The sequence below is a fragment of the Ptychodera flava genome, chromosome 9 (genome assembly GCF_041260155.1).
Source record: "Ptychodera flava strain L36383 chromosome 9, AS_Pfla_20210202, whole genome shotgun sequence".
Classification (NCBI taxonomy): Eukaryota; Metazoa; Hemichordata; class Enteropneusta; family Ptychoderidae; genus Ptychodera; species Ptychodera flava.
Genome location: NC_091936.1, coordinates 32,606,833 through 32,634,682, shown reverse-complemented (window position 1 = coordinate 32,634,682; position 27,850 = coordinate 32,606,833). Strand labels below are relative to the sequence as shown.

Sequence of the window (27,850 nt, the reverse complement as noted above, 5' to 3'; positions counted from 1 at the left end):
ATCAAACAGACAACCTGAAGTATTCGTAGACGAAAGTGTGGTATACTGTTCTCGAAAGAAAGCTAATATTTGTCCCATAACTTGAGGTTTTTGTGTAAGTACTCTTAATGTTACACATGGAAAAGCTTTTTCCTGTTATAGTATTACATCTTGGCCTATGAAGAAAAATTCGTCGTCTTACAGATTTGCTGCAGGCAAAATTCAAAAAAGGTAAATATGGACGGGCGTGAGGCATTGGATAAAGGACAATAGTCCGTGGTAAACCCACAACTATCCAGGACATACAATGGCCTCCAGCAAGTGGGAGCAAGTAGCGTTACTACTTTTCATTTTTTTTGCAATATTCATCAGTTTGGAGTCAGGTTTATCTTGCAACAACTACAAACATGCAAGTAAGACTCCAGCTTTCATGACTTCAGCTACCAAGGAGAGTAATTTCCTGGTCAACAAATGGTCACATTGAACTTTTGCCCCTCTCAAAACACAACGGTCGCACGGCGAAACAAAATGGAGGCTGGACCGAAAAAACAATGGGTACGCATTGTTTCGTATAACCTTCATCGTTTATCATTCTGTGTGGAGAAATTTTAATCGACTCTGGTCCCGTAGCTTCTCCAAAAACCTCTGTTTTCAGCTTGTTTTATCAAAAATGTACGAGCAGCAAAAGTAAATTACGTGATTTTCAACTACAGTTTGCTGACGGAAGCTACGATTTCATCGCCATATATAGAAGTCATGGATATAGACAGTGATATTTGGACACAGAAGTCCTCCCCATTTGCGGGTACAACTTTTTTGTCGTGACAGAGAGTCGGCACTTATAAGAAACGACTAAAAAGCACGTTTCTTATAAGTGCCGACTCTCTGTGAAGTAATGATTGTAGCAAAAGATGCAAACAAGATTCGCCACTGTGAGTTTGAAACAGATCTAGAAATTGTGTAGGTGCAGGTATACATGAAAACCTGTAACATATTTATTGGTTGCGTTTCTAACCCAACATTCTCTGACATGTATACATAGGAAAGCAGTTTCAATAATCCCTTGAGTTTGTGTGCGGTTGTATCAACAACGACAGAGATTGCATATTTCTGTCAACCGCTGTGATAACAACCGCTGTGACATCGAACGGTCCATTGTTCAAAATGACGTAGTGTGACCAACATCCTGGAATGAACACCTGTCGGAAAGAATGAATACAGTTTAACCAAGTTCAACGCTCAAAGAACTGGCAACCATCACTTTTTGGATTAAGTGTTTTCCTTTGGTGGCTTACGTACAACAAGTTAGTATAACGGTCAATGCCGTTAAATCAAATCACGGCGCTCTTCATTGTGAACGTAAGATTGTTGGTAAGCGCTGTACAATGCGAAAGATCAGTGTATAATTTCCGAAAGGCTAACTTTACACGTTTTAAAACACTCTGGTCATGCATACCATGGTCATCAATGCTTGACATTGAAAACCTTGACCAATATGTTAAGTGTTTTTACGACATTTTGTCGTTTTGTACAGTGCAATAGACCAATGTACATGTGTTCTTAAAATAAAGCTTAGAGGGCGCAAATATCCCCGATCGTTCGATGCGGATCTAGTTGCTCTTCTTAAAGAGAAGGCGGATACCCATAGTCGATTTAAAAGTTTGGAAATCCAGCAACCTATGAAATCCATCAGAATTTTCCAAATTTAGGTCAGAATTGAAAAAAAAAACGGTAATTGTCAATTAAATATCACATACTTGTTGTTTGATATTTCCTAAAGAATCTGCTGGAAAGGATATAGATATTCAATCTTTGCCAGTAGAGATCATTTAACCTGAAGAATGAGATATGCATGTTTATGCATGATGTGAAATAACGCCCAGGTACACATCGATGTAACATTGCTTGCAGACGGAGTAGATTCAAAGAAAAAAGTAACGCAAAAGGTTGTGATTTCTTTACACGATAAAGAGTTCAATATTGAACGTTTCAGACATAAATATTTACATGTAGTTATACTTCAGCCATTCATATTGAAGGATAACCCTTTTACAGATACCTAATCGGTAAAATTATTCGATAGGGTCCAGCAAAATTCATGAAACTCTGTACAAGTTTGTGGAGGGGAAAAAGAAAAAGTATGTTGAAGCACATATAAAAACAATTATATAATCGCACTGAAATAAAATTTCCCGTAGAAATCCCTATTTGTATAGATCATCATGCTTGTGATCCAAGAAAAACGTTTCGTTTAATTTCACCATTAAAATAATGTTTATTTTAAAACTACTGATACACGCGACGATAAGGACCATGCATGAAATGTAGTTGGACGTGAGGGTTCGACTGAATGAATACGTCTTCAGTAGAGCAGGATTTTTAAAGAGAAAGTGTCATCGGAACTGCGCCGGTGCGACTTTCTTGTTTACAAACAATGTATTTCATGTACGATATCTAGATGCATTGGGTCAACGTAGTTGCAACATTTAAATTTTATGATCTACATAATGACAAACGTCTTTTGACTTTCATTGGATACAGTTTTTACATTCGTGAAAATAAAGCTCCAATACGACCTTTGAGCACAGTTCCAACGACCCCTCCCATAACTATATACAGAATCGCTATATAACCTGCATCTAAAAATTTCGTTTTCTTTCACAAGAAATGGGACTTTCATGGGTCTCTTCTTATCGCAAGCTTGGTAATCATGATGGTATATAATGTGTGTGCAAGATAATTCTCTGTTCCTTTAATACGATTTGTCACCAAAGTGAGTCATAAACGTCTTTAGGCGGTCGACCTTATTTTCGATTTCTGCAGTCAAAACACATATAACTACACAAGCCAACGTAAAGTTGGTTGTACAGGAATTTCAGACCAGAAGGGATACGAGAATTTCTCTAGTTTCATTATCAGAAATATATTTTTTGGGCCATAAAAACGATTACATTTACGTTAAAAGTGTTTGTTATATTATTATCCCAAACTTTTGCTGTAAGGAGAAGTCGACTTTTTGCCACCCACAATGCATTACAATATCATGAAGTTTGTCTCCTTAGCACATGACAAAATGTATTAGCAGTGCAATACGCTCGTGTGTTTGGATAATCCAACCACTTGATTTGTCCACTAGCACTTTGCTGATTGGGGGCGCACTTTGTACAGCAGATAATCCATCATATACATATCCGGAGGAGACATTTTGTGCATGCTCACGAGATTCTCCGAGCAACAATCTTTGCCCTGAACACGAGAGAGAGAGAGAGAGAGAGAGAGAGAGAGAGAGAGAGAGAGAGAGAGAGAGAGAGAGAGTGGAAAATATATTGTTCATGGTTCCAAGAATCAAAGGAGATAGTGAAATATAGTCACTTTGGAACGGTCTTTTTGAAACAGTTGCGACGTTTCGATCCGACTACAACGGAGCTTGATCACGTGATCAAGCTCCGTTGTAGTCGGATCGAAACGTCGCAACTGTTTCAAAGAGAGAGAGAGGGGTACATGAATTAACTTGTGAATGATATTATTAAGTAATATACTTGAGACAATGAGGCAACAAATTAATTAAATCCCTGTAAAATATGTCAAAAACTGCGTTTCTTAAGGTAAAGCTGAGCCTTTTTGACAGCTTTTCATAATTTTCCTCTATAAAACACGTTTGTGCATATCTTCGTACTAGTTACAATATAAGCCTTACCAACACGCGACAGCGGATTGTGTAAATTTGTACTGTTTTTGTATACAAATGATTTTCAGGACGGCCTATAATACGAGGAACAACAATGTCACCGGACATTACACAGATACGGGCTGCGTTGTTTATATCGACATATAGAACGAAAATAGTGAAAAATCAATCAAAAGTTACAGCCAATGGCGTTTTAAATATTGCATCTCGATAGAGCATTGTGAAATAGGGTGACTATTCAGAGCATTCTATTGTTAGCTCACGTGTGTAAACACGTGGGCTAATGTCATAGCGATGTCTGTCTGTCTATCCTTTTGTGTGTGTGTGTGTGTATGTTAGTGTGTGTGTGTGTGTGTGTCTGTCTGTCTGTCTGTCTGTCTGTCTGTTTACACGATAACTCAAAAACGCCTGAACAGATTCAAATCAGATTTGGTACACAGGTACCATATGCTACTTGCAATTGAAGAACTGATTAGATTTTGATTAGTATGGCTTGCATATTAAGGAAGTTATGCAATATCGTTTTTTCTCGTACAATGGTTTCCCTATGGAGACGGTAATGACAGTGTAGACATATATCAAGAAATACTGCACAAAATTTTATGAAACTTTTCACAGATGACAATCTCAGAACATTATGATGATACTGTGAGTGTCATGTCAATGATCTTCTCATTCGCATATTTATTAGTGAGATAACTCTGAAATTCCTGCACCAAACTTAATGATACTTGCAACAAATATTGATCTGATATATCTTATTATACTTAAAAAATTGAGCAGTGTCAAGTTGATAAATAGCTCATTTGCATATTTATTAGTGAGATAACTCTGAAATTCCTGCACCAAACTTAATGATACTTGCAACAAATATTGATCTGATATATCTTATTATACTTAAAAAATTGAGCAGTGTCAAGTTGATAAATAGCTCATTTGCATATTTTATGAAGTTTTGTAATTAGTCATATAACTCCGATATAACTTCACCAAATGTGATGAAACCTGATGCAGATACTGATCCGACAGATATCTAACTGTAGTGTAAAGCACTTAGTAGTGTGAAATTAATTAAGGGTTTATTTGCATATTTAATGAACTTTGTAATTAGGTATATAACTCTATAATTACGGCACCCAAGCCAGTGAAATTGGGCACAGATATTGTTTTGATAAATATCTAATTGTACTGAGAAGCATTTGGCAGTGTCAAGTTAACAAATAGGTCATTTGCATATTTTATGAAGTTTTTTAATTAGTGATATTGCTCCAAAATAACTGCACCAAATGTGATGAAATCTGCTACAGATACTGATCCGACAGATATCCAATAGTGGTATAGAGCATTTAGTTGTGTGAAGTTAATTAAGGGTTCATTTGCATATTTAATGAACTTTGCAATTAGTGATATTACTCCAAAATTACAGCGTTAAATTCGATGAAACTTGCCAAAGATGTTGATCTGATTAATATCCAGTTGTACTGAGGATCATTGAGCAGTGTCAAGTTAATAATTAGCTCATTTGCATATTTCATGAAGTTTTATAATTAGTCATATAACTCCGAAATAACTGCATCAAATGTGATGAAAACTGCTGCATATACTGATCCGACAGATATCTAACTGTGTTATAAAGCATTTAGTAGTGTAAAGTTAATTAAGGGTTCATTTGCATATTTAATAAACTTTGTAATTAGGTATATAACTCTGAAATTACGGCACCAAATTTTGTGAAACGTGCTATAGATATTGATTTGATAAATATATTTAATTGTGCTATGAATCATTGAAAAGTATCAAGTTCATTTAGGGTTAATTTGCATATTAAATGAACTTTCTAATTAGTGACATTACTCTAAAATTACAGCATTAAATTTAAAAAAACCCTGCTACAAATGTTTATCTGATGGATATCTAATTGTCCCATGAAGCATTGAGTAGTGTCAAGTTAATTAACAGCTCATTTGCATATTAAATAAAGTTTTGTTATTAGTGATTAAACTCTGAGAGTACTGTGCGATGTTGAAAAAAACCTGCTACATATAGTGATAACATATATCTTATTGTTCTATGAAGTGTACTACTATTAATGAACCTGTTGTAAAACACGTGAGCATATTCAGTTCATATCTGGTTTTGTATTTTATTGTATTGTAATTGTATTGTATTTAACTCAAAGAAACAGCAATTTGGGTAATGTTTCTTTTTTAGCGGAACTGCTCTAGCGAGTTATCTGATGTGTATATTCATCAGTCTCTACCTGTCTGTCGTCACTGTCTCTGTCTCTGTCTGTCTGTCTCTGTCTGTCTGTCTGTCTGTCTGTCTGTCTCTCTCTCTCTCTCTCTCTCTCTCTCTCTCTCTCTCTCTCTCTCTCTCTCTCTCTCTCTCTCTCTCTCTCTCTCTCTCTCTCTCTCTCTCTCTCCCCGGATCAAAATGGAAAATGTGAGACCACCGACCTCAGCAGACGGGTAGTATTCAACCCTGCTTACTCCTTCGGGTACCGTCATCTTGAAGTACGCGTCTAAAGGGATACGAAAGAATCGTTGTTTTCCATATTCGTCCCTCGAATCGCCATGTGAGACACCAAGGTTTTTCAAGCACCGGGCTAACGTTACGTCTTCGGGACCATATTCTGGCTGACGGCACAGGGAAGGATTTTCCAATCCGATCTCCACAAGTTTTTTCAGCACCGCCTTGCTCATAACATAGCCCGCACCTCCGTCTATATGAATTAGTTTAGTATTATTTTTGAGTATAAACTTGCGACCAAAATAAGTCAACTGTGTCGTGTCTTCCTGCTCCAGCATGTTTCGCAGATTTTCAACGATGACGTATGTGTCGTCATCGGCTTTCATAAACCAATCAGCGTCGTTTATATGGTGCTCATAGATGTACTTAAAAGCGGCCTTTACTTTTCCCCACAGATATTTATAACCCTCAGTCACATTTAGACCAATGACCGTCTGGTTCTGGTTTGTTTCACTACTAAAAAATAACATTTTATCACATCGCTTCCCCCAGGTGTCTCTCACTGCTGTCAGTCGTTCATCGTTGTTTGGTGACGTAGGTATGAAACACAGTATCCGGATGACTTTCGCGTGGGAAGGTCTTGAGATAAATTTTGGAACTTGAGACTGTAAAGAACACCATAGGTTAAGTGTTATTTTAATTCATCAAAGGTTTAGGCCATCAAACTTGCAAAACTATCGACAGAAAACGAAGGAGTAACACCATAATCCCGGTAAATATTTTGAAAACAAAGTAATAATGCGAGAAACAGATATTGACCATAAGTTTGAATGGGTACAGGTCGCAAATTGAGTGTCAGGGAAATTTTAGTTCCACGCAACCATTTGCATACTGTGCCGTTGATAACAACATTTCAATTGTCATGTTTCGAAATTAAAGTGAATCGAAACGTGTTCCCGGGAAATACATGTACTCATGATGTAAGTGAGTTTACTACTTCAGTGTCTGATGGACCGACTATACTTCAACTGCGTACGGCTTCATTTTCGGTTAAACGTGCTAAAGACGAGAGTACAGTACACATACAGATGCATTTTGTCAATGTTTTCGGACAAAAACTTGCAAGAACCGGGTTGTCTGACGTATTTATATCAAAAGTAAGTCGATAACTTTGACATTGACCATGAGGAGAAATCTCGAAATGCCACTAACAACAGTCTACAAACAGAAAAGTTGAGACATGCGCAAATGATCCTTAAACAGATCAGACGCAGCGCACTAAGTATTTGGCCTACAGGAATCCATCTCTATGATTGAGAAATACCGGCGGTTTTTTTATTCTGGGAAAGAACATAATTAACGGAAGTGAGGGCTTGAAAACGGGTTTGAAAATGATTGAGGAAAGTGAGGGCCCTCCAAATTTTACTCCGTGCAAATCATACAGATGTTACACGGAAATGGACAAAAGCATATCTTTCATAAAACTGTTTACCCGAGTCATTCGAAGAAATTGCTGTATTTTAATGACTGACTATCATAATTATGCAAAAGTGGAAATAACTTCAGGTTCATATGGATGACAATGATATGATCGACCACATTTTTATTGTTTCTGAGCACTGACCCTGACATTCAGTGTATGCATGGAACACGGCAGTAACAGTTGGCTATGATGGGATACTTTAAAGGCATACAAAGGGTTTATTATGAAAAACTAAATTTAGGCAAATTAATTCATCTTAAAGATATACTTTATATTGCAGCGAACTTCCAATATCCACTTTGATGTAAACGTATGCGCTGATTATTAACCTAGTCTAGTCGAGTACACACTGTCAGGTACATTTCTATCGGTTTTCATATATATACACAGAAATAACTAGTTTTGTACCGGAAAGTTTTAAAAGTTAACAAGTTTAAGACTGCAATTTTTACTCTATTTTAGGAAAGAGACTAAAATAATCCAACCAATGGGCTTATGATGTGCTTGGGATCCCAAACTCTCAGTCAATTAGAATGTGGAATCAATTTTCCTCATATTCAGTGTAATTGACAGACTCAAATATATTTAACATGTTATGAATGCTCACAGGTAATTCCTTTCAGTACCCCCGGAGCATGTAATGATTTACCAATGTGTCGTTGTGGGAAATCAACACCTTATGGGAAGCAGACATTTTCAAAATGAACAAGTTTTCAATTTATAGTTAAGGTAGTATGCCCTTCAAAAGTGTAGCACTTAAACTTTTTCTCAAACTTTCCTCAAGGAATCTTTCAACAATTCTCTTTCAAAATAAAGAATAAAATCGGGGTCACCTTGCAAATTTTGGTACTAGAGAAACAAATTACCCAACATTTACTGATATTTAAAATTCAAAATGGCCGCCATCCCTGTGTTAACTTTATAGAGAAAAATGAAAATTTTCGTGAGTAATTGAAGTTTTATCTATCGAACACATTTCGTATAACCTATGGCGAGAAAGAATTTCTAGAGAAACAATACTCTTGTATGAAGAATATGACTCAAAAAATGCCACGCATCAACAAGTTGGGATTGAATGTCTCCGCCGACTTTTTGGAACTTCTACCGGGCCAAAAGTCACTTCCGACTCATGTTATGCAGAACTTCATTCTTTTTGCATAACATACTTCATGGAGCGCTACACCCAACAACGTTGCGTATTTTGCTCAAAAATCACTTTTCCAATGCAAATATTCAGTCAATTTCAATTAATTTTTGATCCATGATTGAAATATTTGTTCGGGCTACCCTTGAGCTTGTAAAGCAGTCGTAAGTTGCATGATAAAAAAGTATTAATTTATGCAAATGTATGCAAATCACCCGATTTCCTGGCTTCTCTTTTCTCCAAATTTCAAAATTTCCAAAGAATTTAACTCCACTCTGGCTAGGTCAAATTTTCTGAAATTTTCACATTATGTTCTTTAAATGCAATATAGAAAGCGGCAATTTTGTTTGGCAAGACCGAGCTTACATTAAAAATAAGAGGTATTTTAATTTGCTAATCATGCTTTTCATCACTTTTTTGAGTATCAGTCTTTCAACCATGCCATTCCAGAATGAGGATATATTATGAAAAATAAAGTCCTTTTTTTATACATATACTCTTGTTTCGAGTAAAATATTACATTTCAGAAATAATATCAAGTTTTTGACTTAAATTAATTTTCATCATTAATAGCAAAAATTGAGGTTTTTACCCCAAATATACACCCTCTTCATCCTTCAAATAAACTATTACTACCATACTAAACTTCAGAGTCTCTGCTTTTTGAAAATATATGGTATGAGGGGTTTTCCTAGTCATCTTTGATGAGAAACATTCCTTTGAAAAAAAACTGTTGGCAACATACAGCTCCACCTTAACCCACGGGTATGGTTAATGCTACATGTATTTATCCCGAAAGGTTAGCAATTTATGACAGTCGAGAGAAATTATCAAAATCAGACATAGAGACGACATAATACGCGACAACATCTGACGACTGAATCATTTATTAACGAGGGAAAGACCAAAGTATCAGCCCCTATCTAGATCTGATTTTAATTGCGTTGAGTTGTCGGAAGCGTTCAACATTTATGCGGCATATCTGACGACAACAGCTGACTAGCAACGATTCAAATAACATCGGATAGTAGAGTATTTTCGACAGTTTGTAGGCTTGCCATCTGCTATCAGCCGATCTCCACTAAACTTGACATCGTTTACGCATGTATTCAACACCATGCAACAGTTGTTGGAAGGTTTAGAATCCGTGACAGTATGCCGACCGATGGCAATTATATTGAGATTTAAATAAGACATATTTTAATAAAGGACTATGAGTGTTTAGTTTTAGTCCACGATATTGTGAAAAAATAATGAATTAAATGTATGTTTTAGAAACAACTGCCCCTTGCTGGCACCCGCATTCATTCTCCAGTTTATTGACTAATGTATTTTCATCAAGGCTTTCTCGTGCTTACTTCTACCTCACACTTTGATGTACAATATACCACAGAAATACATGTGGGAAATGTAGTACAGCCAAATTTAACTTTCTTTTTCAGTTGGAATCTTACAGTTGTCAATTGTAAAATGGATTTTACCTCACTCAATTGAACCACTTCGTTCTTGAACAAAAAATGGGCCTTCAAGAACTTTTCCCGAATTGTCGATATTCCAACGGATTTATTAATAACTGGTGTTAATCAAATAACATTTGCGTGTAAAACTGTTTGAAATGGGTTCAATCCTCGGAGAGAGAGAGAGAGAGAGAGAGAGAGAGAGAGAGAGAGAGAGAGAGAGAGAGAGAGAGAGAGAGAGAGAGAGAGAGAGAGAGAGAGAGTCCTCAACTTTTCAAACATTTCCGCTTGACCTCAGTTGTGAGCAAAGTGTACTGACGTTGCAGAAACATATTTAGTACCATAAGGTATTATGACAAGTGCGCAAGTTGGTGTGTACACAGCAAACGTTTGCAGATGACTTTTCAGATAATTGTTTTATTACAGACTCACATTAAAAAAATGTTTCCCCGCAAGCCGTCAACCGATAAAGTGTCTGCCATCGTGCTGCTGTAAGATTACATATTTTCTAATCAACATAACTAATTGATTTTGCTTTGTACAGCACACATAGAAAAACTGACCGGGTTATTAATGAATGAAAAGCACCAGCTTGTGAACTAGAACACGTGTCAGGGACAGACAGTCGGACTCTCAAATTTCTGCAATTCGTTTCTGATCTACCACTTGTGGGGGCTCGGAGAAAGAAAAAATTTCACCGGCTTATTTTTTCGCAATCCAAAATTTCATTTTCCCCAATAGAGTTAACACAGGAATAGCGGCCATTTTGAATTGCAAATATCCCAACATGTTGGGTAATTTGTAATATTCCAAACTTTGTACTGTGACCCCCGATTTTTATTGTTGATTTGGTAAGAATGGTTGAAAGTTTCATTCAGGAAAGTTTGAGCAAAACTTTAAGTCTTTCACTTTCGAGGCGCATACTACCTTAACCACGGTTTTGTAACGAGATGGTTTAATCCTCAGCTCGCTGTTCCCGATCTCCGCGGTGGAGGGACCATTCACTGGCAAGGTTGAGAAATTGCCCTATCTTGCAATGTAAACTGATAGTGATTTTGACGATACGTACGGAGCATGAAGCAAACGAGTGGCCGCTCCAAACTACGAACGGTAGAATGCGTCCCGGGGACAGATTTTCGGATTCTCAAACTTTGACAATACTCTTCTGATCTACCAAATGTGGGATCCCATTTTGAAGCTGTAGGAGCCAACAACTTGAAAGTATACAGTGACCGTCTTATTTTTGTGAAATCAAATATTTATTTTCCCCCATAGAAGTAAAACAGGGATAGCAACGATTTGAATTTCAAATATCGGTAGGGTTATTTGTTTCAATAGATCCATAATTGCACTGAGACACCCGATTTTTAATCTTGATTTTGAAAGAGAATGTTTGAAAGTTTGCCTAAGGAAATTTTAAGCAAACGTTTCTTTCAATTACTAGGCGTTTAAAACTTCTTTAACTATTTATTTTAATTCTTCCTAGCCCAAAAGGTAATGACACGTGGGGAAAATAACACGATCTCTGAAAGTAGGCACTCTTTTCCATATCATATTTTCGTCATATGGCACGTTGCTGTCCAAACATGTTCAAACGTTTTCAAGCTTCATAGCATTCCGTGGGTTTTGTTACCTGTACTTTATGACACAGAGTAATATCATAGACAGAGTGGCAACAGCTATTGTTTAAGGCGTGAAGCGGTTACGTAAGCAATCCATGTTTGCCTCGCCTCACGAAGCTCTTGGCTCTCTTTCCGAAGAGTGCCGACCATGCACCCTTCGGTAATTTTCGGATTTTCACCAATTGTTAAGCGAAAGTATGTTCGACAAAGCTTGTGTTGTTGTTGTCGTGTGGTGCTGATCGGAATTGATGTGCTGGCGAAAACGGGAGTGTTTTGAGCTTCAGGAAAGTGGGTTTTACCGTTTTAAAAATTCCTCTCATATTTTTATGAATATATAATGAGTGTGTTTGAACCAAATTTGAAAGTCTTTTATCGATACTGTCTGGTTTTACTCAATGGTTTACGGTCAGTCATACCGTCTTTTACACGTGCGCCAAGAAAGGACATGTTTTGAAAGTGCTGGCGTGTTATGTTTTGATTGGCGTGAGGCAGTGTTTCTCGCCTGAGAGCTCACAAAGTAACTATGGTTGCTACGCGACTGGCAGTACGATGCCATCTCGTCGTATGTTTCGCATAATCTCGTGTAATTATCAACCACAAACCAAGCCTCCAAAAAGTTTAACACCTTTTAAGCTCATTTTAATATGAAAAGCCAATAGTCTACCGAGACGACCATGGAACAAAAGGCATGCAAGTGTTGCCACTCTGTCTATGATATTACTCTGTGTTTATGATCATAAGAATAGGATGAAGATGCACGCAACGAATAGCCTTTAAATCGATCTGTTTACAATATAATGCTTAAACCGGTTAAGATCACTGATTAAAAATGCTATATATTCGTTTTTGTTCAACATGTATTTATTGAGTGTCCCCGTATGGGCCAACTAAAGGGTATTATTATACATCTACCATCGAGAACGATAGAATTTAGCGTGCGCTAAAAAAGCCGTACGGAACGCGCGCCCGTTCCGTAACACGTACGCTTTCAAGGCGCCCCATTTCCTGCGGCTGTATCTGCGCGTTCACTGTAGAACGGTTTCAAGGGACCCCTTGGACGAGTGCCAGAACAAGTCTCGCGCGCGCTCTGTACGTACGTATGTGTGTAGTGCACACACTCCAAAACTTGCAGAAGCGCGTCCGAGGTACAAATAGCGTTCCACACTGGCGCGATAAAATCGGAAGAAAAATTGTTGACATTGCACGAAAACGGTCACTACTCCGACATTTTGATGCCCCGATCAGGAATGTAAGATGTATAATAATAAGGTTATTACGAAAATACCGCAAAGGATGCACTCGGACATTGGCGCCGCGCATCGACCTCCGCTTCACGTCGGACGATACGCTGCGTCAATGTCCTCTTGCATCCTTTGCGGTATTTTCGTAGTAACCTCATAATATGCGATACGAAAGAAAGAAAAGGGCGGCTTCGTTTTCTTAATTGGTGTATGTCTTCTAATTGGTGTATGTCTTCCCATCAGTACACAGGATTATTTCAATATATTTATCGACAGTTGTTCATTTTTTGGAGACTAATTAAGCTAATATGGAGGACTAACACCAAACAAGCGGCCCTTGTCAATGAGAGTCTTTTGCGTTCGGTACTTGTCTTGTCGATGGGGTGTATAGATGTTGTGAAATCGTAAACGAGTCCCGCACTTGCCCTTGCAAAAACAATTCCTGACCAAAATTGAGTTTTCTGTTTAGGAATTGAAACAGTGCCGGCACGGCGACCATGGTGTTTCCAGCTGTTGAGAAAGTTAGCCATATATCGGCGTACCAAACCGGACTAGAATTTATGCAACATTTCCTTCTTGCTTGTTAACAAATGAGGTATCCCGACTTATTCAACACATCGTTAAGGACAATTTGTGAAAGGGTATATTAGCGAAGACAGAAACACGATTCACTTTAAGAGCGAATAAACACCTTTCGGATTCTTCGAATTTTTCGAAAATGCCAACATTCGTACATACCTGCTGCCAACTCAAGTCTCTTGACTTGTCTGTTTCTCTTTGTCCCGTCGGTGAATAGAGAAACCATCGATTAATGCACATATACAGTGCTGTTTGAAAACACAAAAACAGCACCAGAGCAGCAGCCTTATTAAAAAATAGGTGCGACCTGATTTGACGATCCATGCCTTATGAATTGACACAATTATCGCAACCGCGCATCCAGCACCACATCAGCAAAGCGTTTTGCCTCTGAGAATGACATCATCGGTTGTACATCTTCCCATTGGCAGTAATTTTGTGTAAAATGAGTTGGAGTTAAGGTTATAGTTCATCATCGTATTTAAATATACTTTTGATTATTCACGCGTATCAAATTAAAATGACATCGTTCGTATGGTTCAATATACCGTGTACTATCATAAGTCGAGCGTAGAATTGAGTGCGCACGAGTGCTTGTATTGGTATATCTACATACGTACGTTCGTAATACATGTAAGAATGTACGTGCATCTTATTATCTGCCTGCCTGTCTGTCTGTCTTACTTTCATGGAACCTGTGATAAGAAGGAAACACAGAGCAAGGTAAGTGTAATGTTTGGAAAACAATCGAACGAAAGGTGTTGTCATTACTTCAACGTAATCCGACTTTGTATAACTATATTATCACAGGCACAAGCCATCTTTGTCATCTCTTGATAAAACTATCCTCTGACCCTTGTACGTCACGACATCCCGCGTCAATGCAATTGTGGTACGTCGGAACTTTTTTGAGTCGACGGCCGGTATTTCTCACGCCATCGAAATATGTGTCCGGCTTTCTAAAAATTGTAAAAATCAGTTAGTACTATTGGACTCAGACAGTTTTGTTCATATTCGTATATCTAGACTCAAATGACGCCTGAACTTTCAACGTACGAGAGTATTTTCACGCCGTAGACTATGACTTACAGTTTTCACTACAACAAAGGGAGGGGAAAATGTCAAGTGCTGTGCTCAGTCTGAATGCTGAACATCCAAACATCGTGTAGTGAAATCAATATTTTCATAGACTAAGAAAATAATAATCAAAACAATGTAAAACCCAAGATTGTAATGTCGTATATTCCAAAGCAATTATGTGAATAATTCCGGAAAAAACTCAAAGCTGGTCGCATTATCGTCAGTTTTTGTAAGCATTGCAACGTGCTTGGTCGGGTTGGGCGTTCAGGCCCGGTACAGAGTACAGGCTAATACACAAATATTAACGTGTTCTCGCTCACGCGACCGACGACTAACAACGACTGATCACTTGCCCATGGCATATTCATAACATTCCACAAGTAGTTCTAAAGTTCAAATGCGGAATAATGAATTCCTGGCTTATGCATATGGTACGTATACCGTCCACCTAGAGAAATACTCTTGACTTATGTTACAAAGCTCCGTTAATTTCCTACGAAGTTATTTGTATACCTGGGTCTTTCCATAATGATTTCGTTGCTGCAGGAAAAGTGCGAGTGTTTTTCGAATCTCCGTGTACACATCATTTTTACTCAAAATACGTGCTATTCCATTTTCCTCATTGTCCACAACAGTGTAAATCAAAGGAAGTCCAGCTATTGATGACATGTCACAACAAGCGAACCTGGGTACACCGTGTCTGAGGATTTTTATGTTCGGTTCTTTCTGAATGAAGTGCAAAAGTTGCAAGGTGTGTTAGTGTTGGATGTCCAGTAAACTGACTAGAAAATTTTTGAGATCAACATGACCTACTATGAATGACCTACTGGTACAGATTTTTAAGTTTTGACAAAATTGCAAATTTAGTAATCAAGCATTGAAAGTGACTACTGATGACGCGACATGTATTGATATTTATCAGACAATATTGGACACATGAAATAAGACAGTATGACATGAAGTATTGCATACTTTTTGGACTTTTATGAAGTTGTGTAGGTTGACCCTTGACGTGTCTCATTTTAAGTGACAAAAACTAACCGTGCAAGGAGATGTTACGCAACGTTTACAGACGTCATTAAGATAATCATTAATCAAAATACAAGACCAAAGACAGACATTGTAATAGACAGCCAGCATTGCACTTGAGTACAGGACATTGAATGGAACAGACCTGACACTGCCACTGATAGACAAGACGTGTATACATTCTACTACCAGAGTAACTATCTCTGATGAGGATTTATTGTATTACGTTTTTCACTACTCCTGTCAATAAACCCAATTCATACCAATATAATCGACACCCGTGTGAGGCGTGTAACATTAGGAGTAAATTAACGGCTCTTTTAACATCTGCCCTTTAAGGTGCTTAATTACCTTGTTCGGTTCTGTGTCTTAAATCAAAGGTAGCAACCAATATGAGGCTTTTTTAAAAGTTAACTGATATCATTTACTTATTCATTTACCTGCGAAAAAAACAAATGAAACGGGGAAATGCATATTAAATCAAAAGATAAAAGAAATGACTTAATGTTTAAATGTACAAAGAAGTTATGTGAAAGGAAGTTATGGTGCATTCACGAACAACCTTTTAACTAAAACGGCATCACAAATTGTCAAGGATTGAATATTCGAAATTTCAGAATAGGAACATGTTGCTATAGTGACATTGAGATAAACTTTTTTGCGAATGGTTCTACTCCGGAATAAAAAGACGCGTGGGTTCTACAGACTCAGTACGCCCAAATAATCACGTGATGCCGGTACAAAGAAACCCACATGTGTACTAACGGGTATGGAAATACACGTACGTTTATGCACGTTTGCGCACATGGCTTTGTTTGTACCGTGGTCGATTCGAATTCCGGGTTTGGCCTATTGTCTTGCAGTACGATGAATTACTCACAATCTATTTTCTTCGAATTACTTAATATTTAAAGCCTTATCACTTCGCATAATGACATAGCCTATTTTTATAGGATTGGGCCGGATTTCTGGTCGGCTACCCAATGGCGGTGTGCTTTCGTCCGCACTCATACAAAACTTCACCAATACTTCAAAACTTCTTAACCATACATCAACCATTATCATGATCTATAACCCACTCCTAATATCAGTTGTTGTATAATACATTTTATTTTATTCATTGCATGTCGCAAAATATTTATTCGAATGCCATAGGTCATGTCATTTCTTATCACACAAATATACTACGTACGTGTATTCTTACATACATAGACTAAATTCCGTTAGACAACATGACTAATTTACCCGATCCCTAACCGACTGATAGTCGAGCCTTGATCTGTTGGGTCCTGTCGAGGAGCACCCTCTAAAGTTACCCAAGAGGTGATAGTTCTAGTAACGGGATATGCGTGAGCAGTGAGATATGCGTGAGAAGTCAGATAATTCAGTACGACAAAATGAAGTAAATATGTGGGATTCCACATCAAAATGCCGCGCCATGTGTGGCGCGCTTATTTTGAACGCTACAGGGCCTTCGGCATTATAGCTCTACTGGTGAGCGGGGTCGCCAAAACCAAAACTCACCGACTGCTTCATCGTAGACCTACAATTTTGCAGCTACTTTGCTAATAACTATTTGTGCTGTACAATAGCTGTAATGTGAAGAATGTGAATAATTCTTTAGTTTACCTAGTAGAATAACGTATAGTCTAGTCGGAAGGTAGGGTTCCCATGCACCCCATGGATGTATTTTTTAACCTACATTTTTGTAATCCTAAGGGTCTATATTTAATGAATTTTGATGTTCCCAAAATCAAATAGTGTCCATGGGGTTCATTTGGCGCCATCTTTGCCGCCATCTTGGCCGCCATCTTGGATTTCAACAATGGGATAGGGGTCACGTATTTACCGCTCGACGGAAACAGAAAAAATAAAATACTATAAACGTTACATTATTTAGAAAGCTAAGATCATGGCCTTTTCATTGATATATAACTTTATAGGGATATATTAATATTCGAACGTCGATTAGACTTTATATCGCCCATTGACCGTAAATCGTAAAGTTTGCTAAATTTCACACCCAATAATTAAGTTCCCGTTCCTCCAAACAATTTTTCATAAGGTATTTATATATTTTTTGGAAGAACTCAGTGCAATAAACAAGAAAAACAACATTAAAAGTATATGTCTTAAGATTTAGTGGGTGCCTGAGCTTTCCAATAAAAGTATACTATGTTTGGAAATGCCCTTTTTAGAGCTTTCAAACAGTATAACATTTATATGGTTTCATGATTCATGGTTCGATTCAGAAAGGGAAACATTACCCCTACCCATGTGTTGTAATTTCGTACTTAAAAATCACTGAAAATCGACACAAACTGAAAGGTTTAAGCTTTGTAACTTTTAAATATGCAATTTTTCCCCATAAATCTATACATTTTTAGAAAGGTCTGATGCAGCACTTTAAAAAAATGTAACATTTTTATGGTTTCATCATTCATGATTCGAAACAGAAAGGGAAACATTACCCCTACCCCTTATGTTACACACGGATATATGGCATACCGCGTAATAAGAAAACAAGCTCATGCACCCACTAAATCTCAAGACACATACTTTTAATGTTGTTTTTCTTGTTTATTGCTCTGAGTTCTTCCAAAAAATATATAAATACTTTATGAAAAATTGTTTGGAGGAACGTCGAGCGGTAAATACATGACGCCTACTCCATTGTTGAAATCCAAGATGGCGGCCAAGATGGCGGCCAATATGTGCCAATTGAACCCCATGGGACACTATTTGATTTTGGGAACATCAAAATTCATTAAATATAGACCCTAAGGATTACAAAAATGTAGGTTAAAAAATACATCCATGGGGTGCATGGGAACCCTACCTTCCGACCCGACTATAACGTATAGCTATTTTATTGCAAGTTTCAAAAGTAATCGTAAATTTACCATAGTAATGAGGTCTACATGTACTACAAAAGGCATTCTTAAAGGAAGCAACTTATGACAGGTTGAAGATGTCATTCTCTCAGAAAAGTTGAAATGAAGGTAACTTCTGTAGTTTCCATGGGAAAATCAATGTCGTTTTGTTCAATATGACAGGTGCACTTAGTCGTTACATTGTTCAGTAAACTATTCTGTATGGCAGGGAAAATACTTATTAAATTGTAAATACAGGAAAATATTGTTAGAAATAGAAAAAAAGCAGCGACGTCAGAGCAAGGCTCAAATGTAATTTTCCATATCATTTAAAGTGTGCATTAAAAAGAATGGTGTACTTAAAAGTTACGTTTTCAATTGTTATAAGTAGAGATACTAGTCCATAAATGGAATTTCTACTACACACTGGCGATATCGGACACTTCACTGCGGAATTTCCAGGGATACAAATAATATGGGATTATTGAGTGTCCCTAATACTGTATATCAGTTCATTGCGAAAATCATGTATTTTTAACTCACTCTCCAAATTCACGACATAACCATTTTATCATGACTTACCTCATAAAGGAAATGTTAAATTCACGGAGTGTGAAATGAAACTACATCAACAAATCATCTGACCTTCATTTGGAATACGGATCAACATTATTATGGAGACGACTTCTAGTTTCTTTAACATAAATGCATAATGCATTTGCGACTGCTGCTGATGAATGTATCACAAAAGAGGGGCTCATAATTGGCTCCATGTGTCCATCAACACCTCTGTGATTGAGGGCGCACTTTGTACAGCAGATAATCAAACATATACATGTTCGAAGGAGAAATTCTATGCATGCTCACCAGATTCTCCGAGCAGCAACCTTTGCCCTGGAAAGGAGAGAGAAAGAGATGATGAACAATGAGGGCAGACAGGCAGAGAGACAGAATGGCAGATAGAGAATAGTAGAGACAAAGAAAGTAAAGTTAAAAGGAGAGGTAAATTATTTATCGCGAGAAAAAAGATGATCGGAAACCACATACCAGAAGACTTAGGCCAAAATATTTCTGGACATTTCTTTTGGAAATAGCATAGGTATTCCGGGCTCGTTTTCACTTTACGATATAGTCAAGTCAACCAATAAAAGCTGTGGCTTTTCCGCTAAAATTCGCAGGAATTATTGATTGTGAGCAGAACCATGTACAGTGTCAATAGGTTTGCATGATGGTGGCTTTTGTTAGAGGAAATACACATTTGTATTTGTGTTAGGCCGTAGTTGTGGAAACTCATCTTCACTCTTTAGTTTTGCGATGTTTATAGCAAGTTAGAATACATTTTAACCGGATTTTTAGCATACAATTCTAATAGCTAAAGCCACTTTAACCCTTTTTGAGCGTAGTGATGGCGAAGCTTCGATCAAATATTTTAAATTATTAATGACATAAACGATCCTCATCTCACATATGCAGTGCCATCGCATGGTCTGACAAGAGGTCTGTACCGCCATACATCCATAGAATGCATTCCCCGATACTGATTTCATGCTGTGTTCGTCTTGAGGGTTTATGGTTCGTCCTATATTGTTTCCTCTGTGGGCGCATTGTGTCTAAAACATTGTCTTCCAGTTTGACTTACTGCACAAAATCTGCCTTTTCTGATGACTAAAATAAAAGGTTTATGGACAGAATTGCCATTCTTGAAGATAGATTTCATAAATGTAGGGGCAAACTGCAACAATTGTAAAATATGTCTGATTGTAACCATGTCTGAAGGAAATAGGGTGGTTAGGACAGAAACAGGTCGTATGAGTCCTTTCTATTTTTACTATTTCTGTTCTCTATTTGATCCTATTCTTCCCTTTTACTATTCTATTCCACACTGTGTGCATTCTTCTCTCACTGTTTAATTTCATTTTCTTGCTGTATTCAACAAATAGCAGGCTTTCACAAAATCTTTTTCGTTAATTTTACAAACAACCAGAAGAACAGTGGAAAGATTCCATAATCACAACTTATATGGTCAGAGTTTGAGGAAGTACTTGCAACACGATAGAAACTAATTTGGATAATGAGATGGTGAAGTAATGTCTTTTAAATCTGCAACTTTAAGCTCATCTACTTTTCTTTTTCCGTTACACACTTGTTTTTATGAGTAATTTGTAATATTGCGACATTCAGTTATAGGTCACCTACACCCGTGGCCACTTTAGTGTTGATACAGACAGAAATTCAGCTTGTACAAAGACAAAATAGGCCCTGCCAAGGTTTGTAAATGAGAGCTAACCATTGGTACCCTATGTTAAAAATTGAGACACAAGATACCACTTCCATACATTAGTTTATTTAGGCAACACACTTTCATGAGCTCACTGCTGTAGCATCAAGTAAAATTGCATGTCCCATGCAGACAGTGTGTCTGGGGAAATTGAAATAAACAAGGCTTGTACATTGACCAGTGCGAGGCGCCAAATGTAAAAAAATTAATTTACACAATCAAGCTTTTTTTAGAGATAGAAAAGGTGGAAAATGTATAGAGAGAGAGGAATTATATATATATATATATATATATATATATATATATATATATATATATATATATATATATATATATATATACATACATATATACATATATATGTGTGCGTGTGTATACACAAACATACAGATACATTGCCCCACACATATGTTTGCGTATGCATACATATACATACATACATATAGAAAAAATACGCGCACGCATATAGCGTATTCATTCATACATGTAGAATACATACATACACACATACATAATAAGTACGCACATACATACATACATACATACATACATACATACATACATACATACATACATACATACATACATAGACTATAGAGCCTGGACAAGGGTCGAGCCTCGACGCGAAAAAATTTATATACATAGAACCTCGTTCTGACTTACTGATACACCTCGTTCTGACTTACTGATAGAGCTGCAAAATTTTATATACATAGAACCTCGTTCTGACTTACTGATAGAGCTGCAAAATTTTATATACATAGAACCTTGTTCTGACTTACTGATACAGCTGGACCTCGTTCTGACTTACTGATAGAGCTGCAAAATTTTATATACATAGAACCTCGTTCTGACTTACTGATAGAGCTGCAAAATTTTATATACATAGAACCTCGTTCTGAATACTCAGACTCGATGGGGAAATTTTACATACAGCTAGCTGGGAAGTTTTATACACAGACTCGATGGGGAAATTTTACATACAGCTAGCTGGGAAGTTTTATACACAGACTCGATGGGGAAATTTTACATACAGCTAGCTGGGAAGTTTTATACACAGACTCGATGGGGAAATTTTACATACAGACTCGTCTTGGATTAAGTGTAATACCTAGTGATGCTTGTGCTCAGAAAGCGTGATTGAACTCTGCCCGGTATTGTACGCGGCTAGACCCTGGCAAGACGAAAGCTAATACACGCATAGTGCTGGCGCTTGTGCTATTCAAGTGCATTTGAACTTTCCGGTTTATTTTGATCTAGTAAGCTAGCCACAACAATGATCGTGGTATTGCTATCAGGTGAGATCACCACTGATCTGGGCTGCTCGTAGCCTAGCCCCGTGTACATGTCTGTGTGTTCCCGGCGTTATACGGCTGTGGTGGAGGCCGTATAATGCCGGGAACACACAGACCTGTACGCAGGGCTACTCGTCAACCATACAACGGCGTCATCCATACAACTATCGTTCACTGAGACCGCTGCAGTCCGTCAGCTGTGCAACGAACTTTCGCGGTCTACACAGTTACGAGAATAAAGACAAAAAATTAATACTGAAATCTTGGTGCGAATAAACCCATGCACAATGATGGATGAAGATAAATTTGAGTAAAAAGACAGCAATTCTTGGTCTTGGACTTTCCTCGGGTCATTTGACACAAGGAGCATGGAGGTACACGCGAGCATGTAGCTAAGGGACTGGTCAGTTGCTTCAGCCAGGGGGGGGGCGGTGGATTCATGGGGTCACCCTGTTTTTGACGTTGGTGATGGGGGGGGTGGTCACCATGTTTTTGAAATGCCCAATAGGGGGGTCAGTGTGTTTTTCAAGTTCAACAAGGGCTCATACTTGCATAAAATGCATTGTGCCAGCCACAAATTCCAGCATTGAGTTTCATTTTTCGGCGCGCCCTTGGGCGCATTTCTTTAAAACATCAAACATATTTTTCAGCATGCCCTTCATATGAAAAGCATGGCAAGTTCCTGATACTTTTCTGTTTTCTCTATGAGAATTTAGTATCAGAAAGAAATATGCACTAATATTTCAATCACATTTTCCTTACAATAGTTCTGGACATCTGCTTATGCATAAAGAGAGTTGGAATACATACAGCTCGTTCAAAATATTGTACTCAAGCTTTAGAATTGACACTTTTAAGTTCCTATCTTACAACTGACATGACACCAATTTCATTAAAACACAGAATGACTGATTGTTGAAAATATACCCGTAAAAATTATATATATATATTATAATATATATATATATATATATATATATATATATATATATACTGAATTATTCAATTTATATTCCACCTTTTGTTTTACCTTTGTTTCACACAGGGGGGGGGGTCACCCTGTTTTGAAAAGTTGGAATGTGGGGTCACCCTGTTTTCGAAAGTTGGAATGGGGGGTGGGGGGTTCAGCTACTTTTTGAACGTCGGCAAAAAATAATCCAACGCCCCCCTAGGCCAAAGAAACTGACCAGTCCCTAATACAACGGTTGTGTTTACGAGAGTTAGAAAAGATCAGACACTCAAAACAGCAGTAAATAAGCGACGCTCAACCGACAGAGTATATGAGATTCATGGAAGACGGCATGGTGGTCGCAAGAGATCTCTTTCTACCTCCATGCCATGTTCAATGAATCTCATATACTCTATCGGCTGAGCGTCGCTGATTGACTGGTGAATTGGAATGTCTGATCATTTCTAATTCTCGTAAACACACCCAAGCACCCTGCTCTGTGTACCGCCATTCTCCTTGCGTCGAATGCCCCGAGAAAGCCCAAGACCAAGAATTGCTGTCTTGTTACACAAATTTGCCTTCATCCATCATAGTGCATGGGTTTATTGCACCAAAATTCTCAAATAAAATTTTTGTCTTTATTCTCTTCACTCTGTAGACCGCAAAAGTAGGTTGCACAGCCGACTGCAGTGACCTGCAGTGAACGAGCACTGTGTGGTCGACGCCTAGCGCATGTCCTTTCTTCTACGAACAGCCCAGATCAGTGGTGATCTCTCGTGATAGCAATACCACGGTCATTGTTGTCGCTAGCACAAAATAAACCGGAAAGTTCAAATGCACTTGAATAGCATAAGCGCTAGCACTATGCGTGTATTAGCTTTAGTCTTGCCAGGGTCTAGCCACAAAAAAGGCAGCTCACGGCTGGCCGGGCTGTGCGCTGTCTTTCCTAACGTGTTGCTGTGAAGCAGCAGCCGCTACAGGCCAGCACTGCAAAGAAAACAGGTCAGAAAAGCCAGCGCACGGCATATGGGCTACAATAATTGCACCTAGCCTGGGTCATTCTCAGCCCTGCCATGGTACCTTCTTAGCTCCATGGCCCTGCGGACGATACTGTGTTTTCCCAGCGCGGCGCGAGAGGCCTACCGAGTTCAATCACGCTTTCTGAGCACAAGCATCACTAGTATTACACTTTAATAATCCAAGACGAGTCTGTATGTAAAAGTTGCCCATCGAGTCTGTGTATAAAACTTCCCAGCTAGCTGTATGTAAAATTTCCCCATCGAGTCTGTGTATAAAACTTCCCAGCTAGCTGTATGTAAAATTTCCCCATCGAGTCTGTGTATAAAACTTCCCAGCTATCTGTATGTAAAATTTCCCCATCGAGTCTGTGTATAAAACTGCCCAGCTAGCTGTATGTAAAATTTCCCCATCGAGTCTGTGTATAAAACTTCCCAGCTAGCTGTATGTAAAATTTCCCAATCGAGTCTGAGTATTCAGGACGAGGTTCTATGTACATAAAATTTTGCAGCTGTATCAGTAAGTCAGGACGAGGTTCTATGTATATAAACTTTTGCAGCTCTATCAGCTAAGTCAGAACGAGGTCCGGCTGTATCAGTAAGTTAGAACGAGGTTCTATGTATATAAAATTTTGCAGCTGTATCAGTAAGTCAGAACGAGGTTCTATGTATATAAAATTTTGCAGCTCTATCAGTAAGTCAGAACGAGGTTCAATGTATATAAAATTTTGCAGCTGTATCAGTAAGTCAGAACGAGGTCCAGCTGTATCAGTAATTCAGAACGAGGTTCTATGTACATAAATTTTTTCGCGTCGAGGCTCGACCCTTGTCCAGGCTCTATAGTCTATGTATGTATGTATGTATGTATGTATGTATGTATGTATGTATGTATGTATGTATGTATGTATGTATGTGTGTATGTATGTGCGTACTTATTATGTATGTGTGTATGTATGTATTCTACATGTATGAATGAATACGCTATATGCGTGCGCGTATTTTTTTCTCTATGTATGTATGTATGTATATGTATGCATACGCAAACATATATGTGGGGCAATGTATCTGTATGTGTGTGTATACACACTCACACATATATTGTATATATGTATGTGTATATATATATATATATATATATATATATATATATATATATATAATTCCTCTCTCTCTATACATTTTCCACCTTTTCTATCTCTAAAAAAGCTTAATTGTGTAAATTAATTTTTTTACATTTGGCGCCTCGTATACATTGACCAGTGCGAGGCAATGTTACATTGTATCTCAATCTTAAACACATGGTGTCAATCGTAAACTCTCCTTTACAACCCCAGACAGAGCTAGTTTTGCCTTTGCACACAGAATTTCTGTCTGTATCAAGTAGCCTTGATCAACACTAAAGTGGCCACGGATGTAACATTCTTGAGAAAATTTGAAAAATATGGAGATCCGATTATCCCTAATTAGTTCCAATCGTGTTTTGCTTAAACAGCATAACGATCGAAAATATCAACAGCGAATAAAAAAATGTATAATTGCATTAATAATTATTGCTGTGTACATTGTGAACATGCTTTCAGGCAATAAGGTTGGTCGAGAACTGTTTTATTTTGTATAGGGTCTCAACCATTAGTAACAGCAAACTTTGGCAAAATCTTCCGTAAATTTTAACAATGCGAAAAAATATTATTTTGGGATCAGAGGGTTTCAATATTTGTAATTAGGGTTACTAGAAACCCAAATATTTTTATATGGACTAAAACGCCATCAGAATATCTAGCGATATAGGTGCATGTAAAACAGGCACAGAATATTAGTTTAAAAAACTCATTTTAGCAGGTTATAAAAAGTTGCAATTGTCACTGTAATGAACTGACAAAGAATTCATCATCAACCAAACATTTATTCTACAAAAACTGTTCACGCCGTTACAAATATGTAGTATTAGGGTATAATTCTTCATATTTTACTAATGCTAAAGATTTTTATACCGAGAAAGACATTATCAGTATGCTTGATTTCCTCATCGACAACATATTTGTTGAATTTGGAGGACAAATCTTCCAACAGTGTAGAGGAATTCCTATTGGTACTAACTGTGCTCCTATGCTTGCCGACTTATTTCTCTTCTCATACAAGGAAGAATTTATCCAGAACCTATCAAACAGAAAAAGGTTTCCTTAGCTAGAACTTTCAACCCAACATTTAGATACATCGACGATGATATTTCAATGGATTACTCCAAATTCAGTGACTATCTCGCTATGATTTGTCCTCCAGAATTGGAGATTAAAGAAACTACAGAAACGGCCTCTTCTGCTTCATATCTGGATATTTTTCTTGAATTTGACTCCAATAGTCACCTTTCTACTAGGCTGTATGACAAGAGAGGTGATTTCAACTTTAGTGTCATCAACAACCCACACCTCATCAGTAATATTCCACTCTCACCAGCTTATGGGGTATACATTTCCCATATTCGATATGCAGGAGCATACAGTTCATATGGTGATTTTGTAAAGAGACATAGCCATCTCTCTTACAAACTGTTAAATCAAGGTTACACCAGAGAAAGACTTGTCTCTACATTCAAACGCTTTTTGGCAGGTATCGCAAGCTGGTAGATACATACAATATCTCTCTTCGACATATGATCGCTGATGGCATCAGTGACTTTGGGCCTTAGTTGATGACCACTACTTATTTGACGTACAAATTGATATATGGCGGTGCCACATGTCGGGCAGGAAGCGCTTACTATTTTCGAAACACCTGATATCACTCCTTGGTCTTTACGACAGAGATCCGTATATCTTTCTTTCACGAATTTGGCTGTGTGGTGTGTATCGGTGATTTACTGTCTGTTCTGTGCTGTTTTGTGTCTATGTTCATTACTATTGTATTACGAATTTTGACCTAGTGTTATCGGATTATAGATGGGTATGATTGAGATTATTTTTCTCGATTACTTTATCCATGGCCACCTATTTTAATATCGTTCGTATCATATTACAAAAAAGTTTATCTATTGTTCAACTTTTATTTATTGATTAACAGTAGTCTAAAGTAAACCGTAATAAGAGTTTACATAGGATAAGCTCGGATTAAAAATTATAACAGCCTACCTGAACAGTAGGATAATATTCAATCTTGCGCTTGTACTTAGATACCGACATATTAAAGTACGTTTCCACTGAGATGCGAAAGAATCGTTGTTTTCCATGTTCGTCCCTCGAATCGCGATGTGGAACACCAAGCCTCTCCAAACACCGGCTCATTGTAACGTCTTCATTACCTTGTTCTTGCTGAGAGCACAGAGAAGCGTTTTTCAATCCGATCTCCACCAGTTTTCTCAGCGTTGCCTTACTGATCACATACCCTGCACCTCCGTCCGCATGAGTGACGTTGAGATTGTTTGGATTCCTTACTCTGTCACCAAAGAGCATGAGTTGTGTCGTGTTTTCCCGCTCCAGCATTTTCCGCAGATTTTCAACGATGACGTATGTGTCACCATCGGCTTTCATAAACCAGTCAGCATCGTTTATATGGTGCTCATAGATGTACTTGAAAGCGGCCTTTACTTTTCCCCACAGGAAATGACGACCTTCTGTTACATTGAGGCCGATGAGCGTCTGGTTCTCATTTGTTTCGCTGCTAAAAAACAACAT

General features: G+C 37.8%; 1 protein-coding gene across 1 annotated transcript; it reads right to left on the bottom strand.

The window, feature by feature from the left end:
* Positions 1-1,031: 1,031 nt before the first annotated feature.
* LOC139141280 (glycoprotein-N-acetylgalactosamine 3-beta-galactosyltransferase 1-like) lies at positions 1,032-27,850 on the bottom strand. Its single transcript, XM_070710905.1, has 3 exons — positions 27,308-27,850; positions 6,124-6,801; positions 1,032-1,178 (listed from the first exon to the last, which is right to left on the bottom strand). The coding sequence occupies exons 1-3, from the start codon at positions 27,848-27,850 to the stop codon at positions 1,032-1,034; spliced, it is 1,368 nt and encodes a 455-aa protein (XP_070567006.1).

What these genes read in the sequence shown, in the direction of transcription:
- LOC139141280 (XM_070710905.1), bottom strand. Translation starts at nt 27,850, where the DNA reads ATGTTGTTTTTTAGCAGCGAAACAAATGAGAACCAGACGCTCATCGGC. An exon ending in AATATTATCCTACTGTTCAG is followed by an intron (nt 6,802 to 27,307) that starts GTAGGCTGTTAT and finishes TGTTCTTTACAG; the next exon opens with TCTCAAGTTCCAAAATTTAT. An exon ending in AATACTACCCGTCTGCTGAG is followed by an intron (nt 1,179 to 6,123) that starts GTCGGTGGTCTC and finishes TCTTTCCGACAG; the next exon opens with GTGTTCATTCCAGGATGTTG.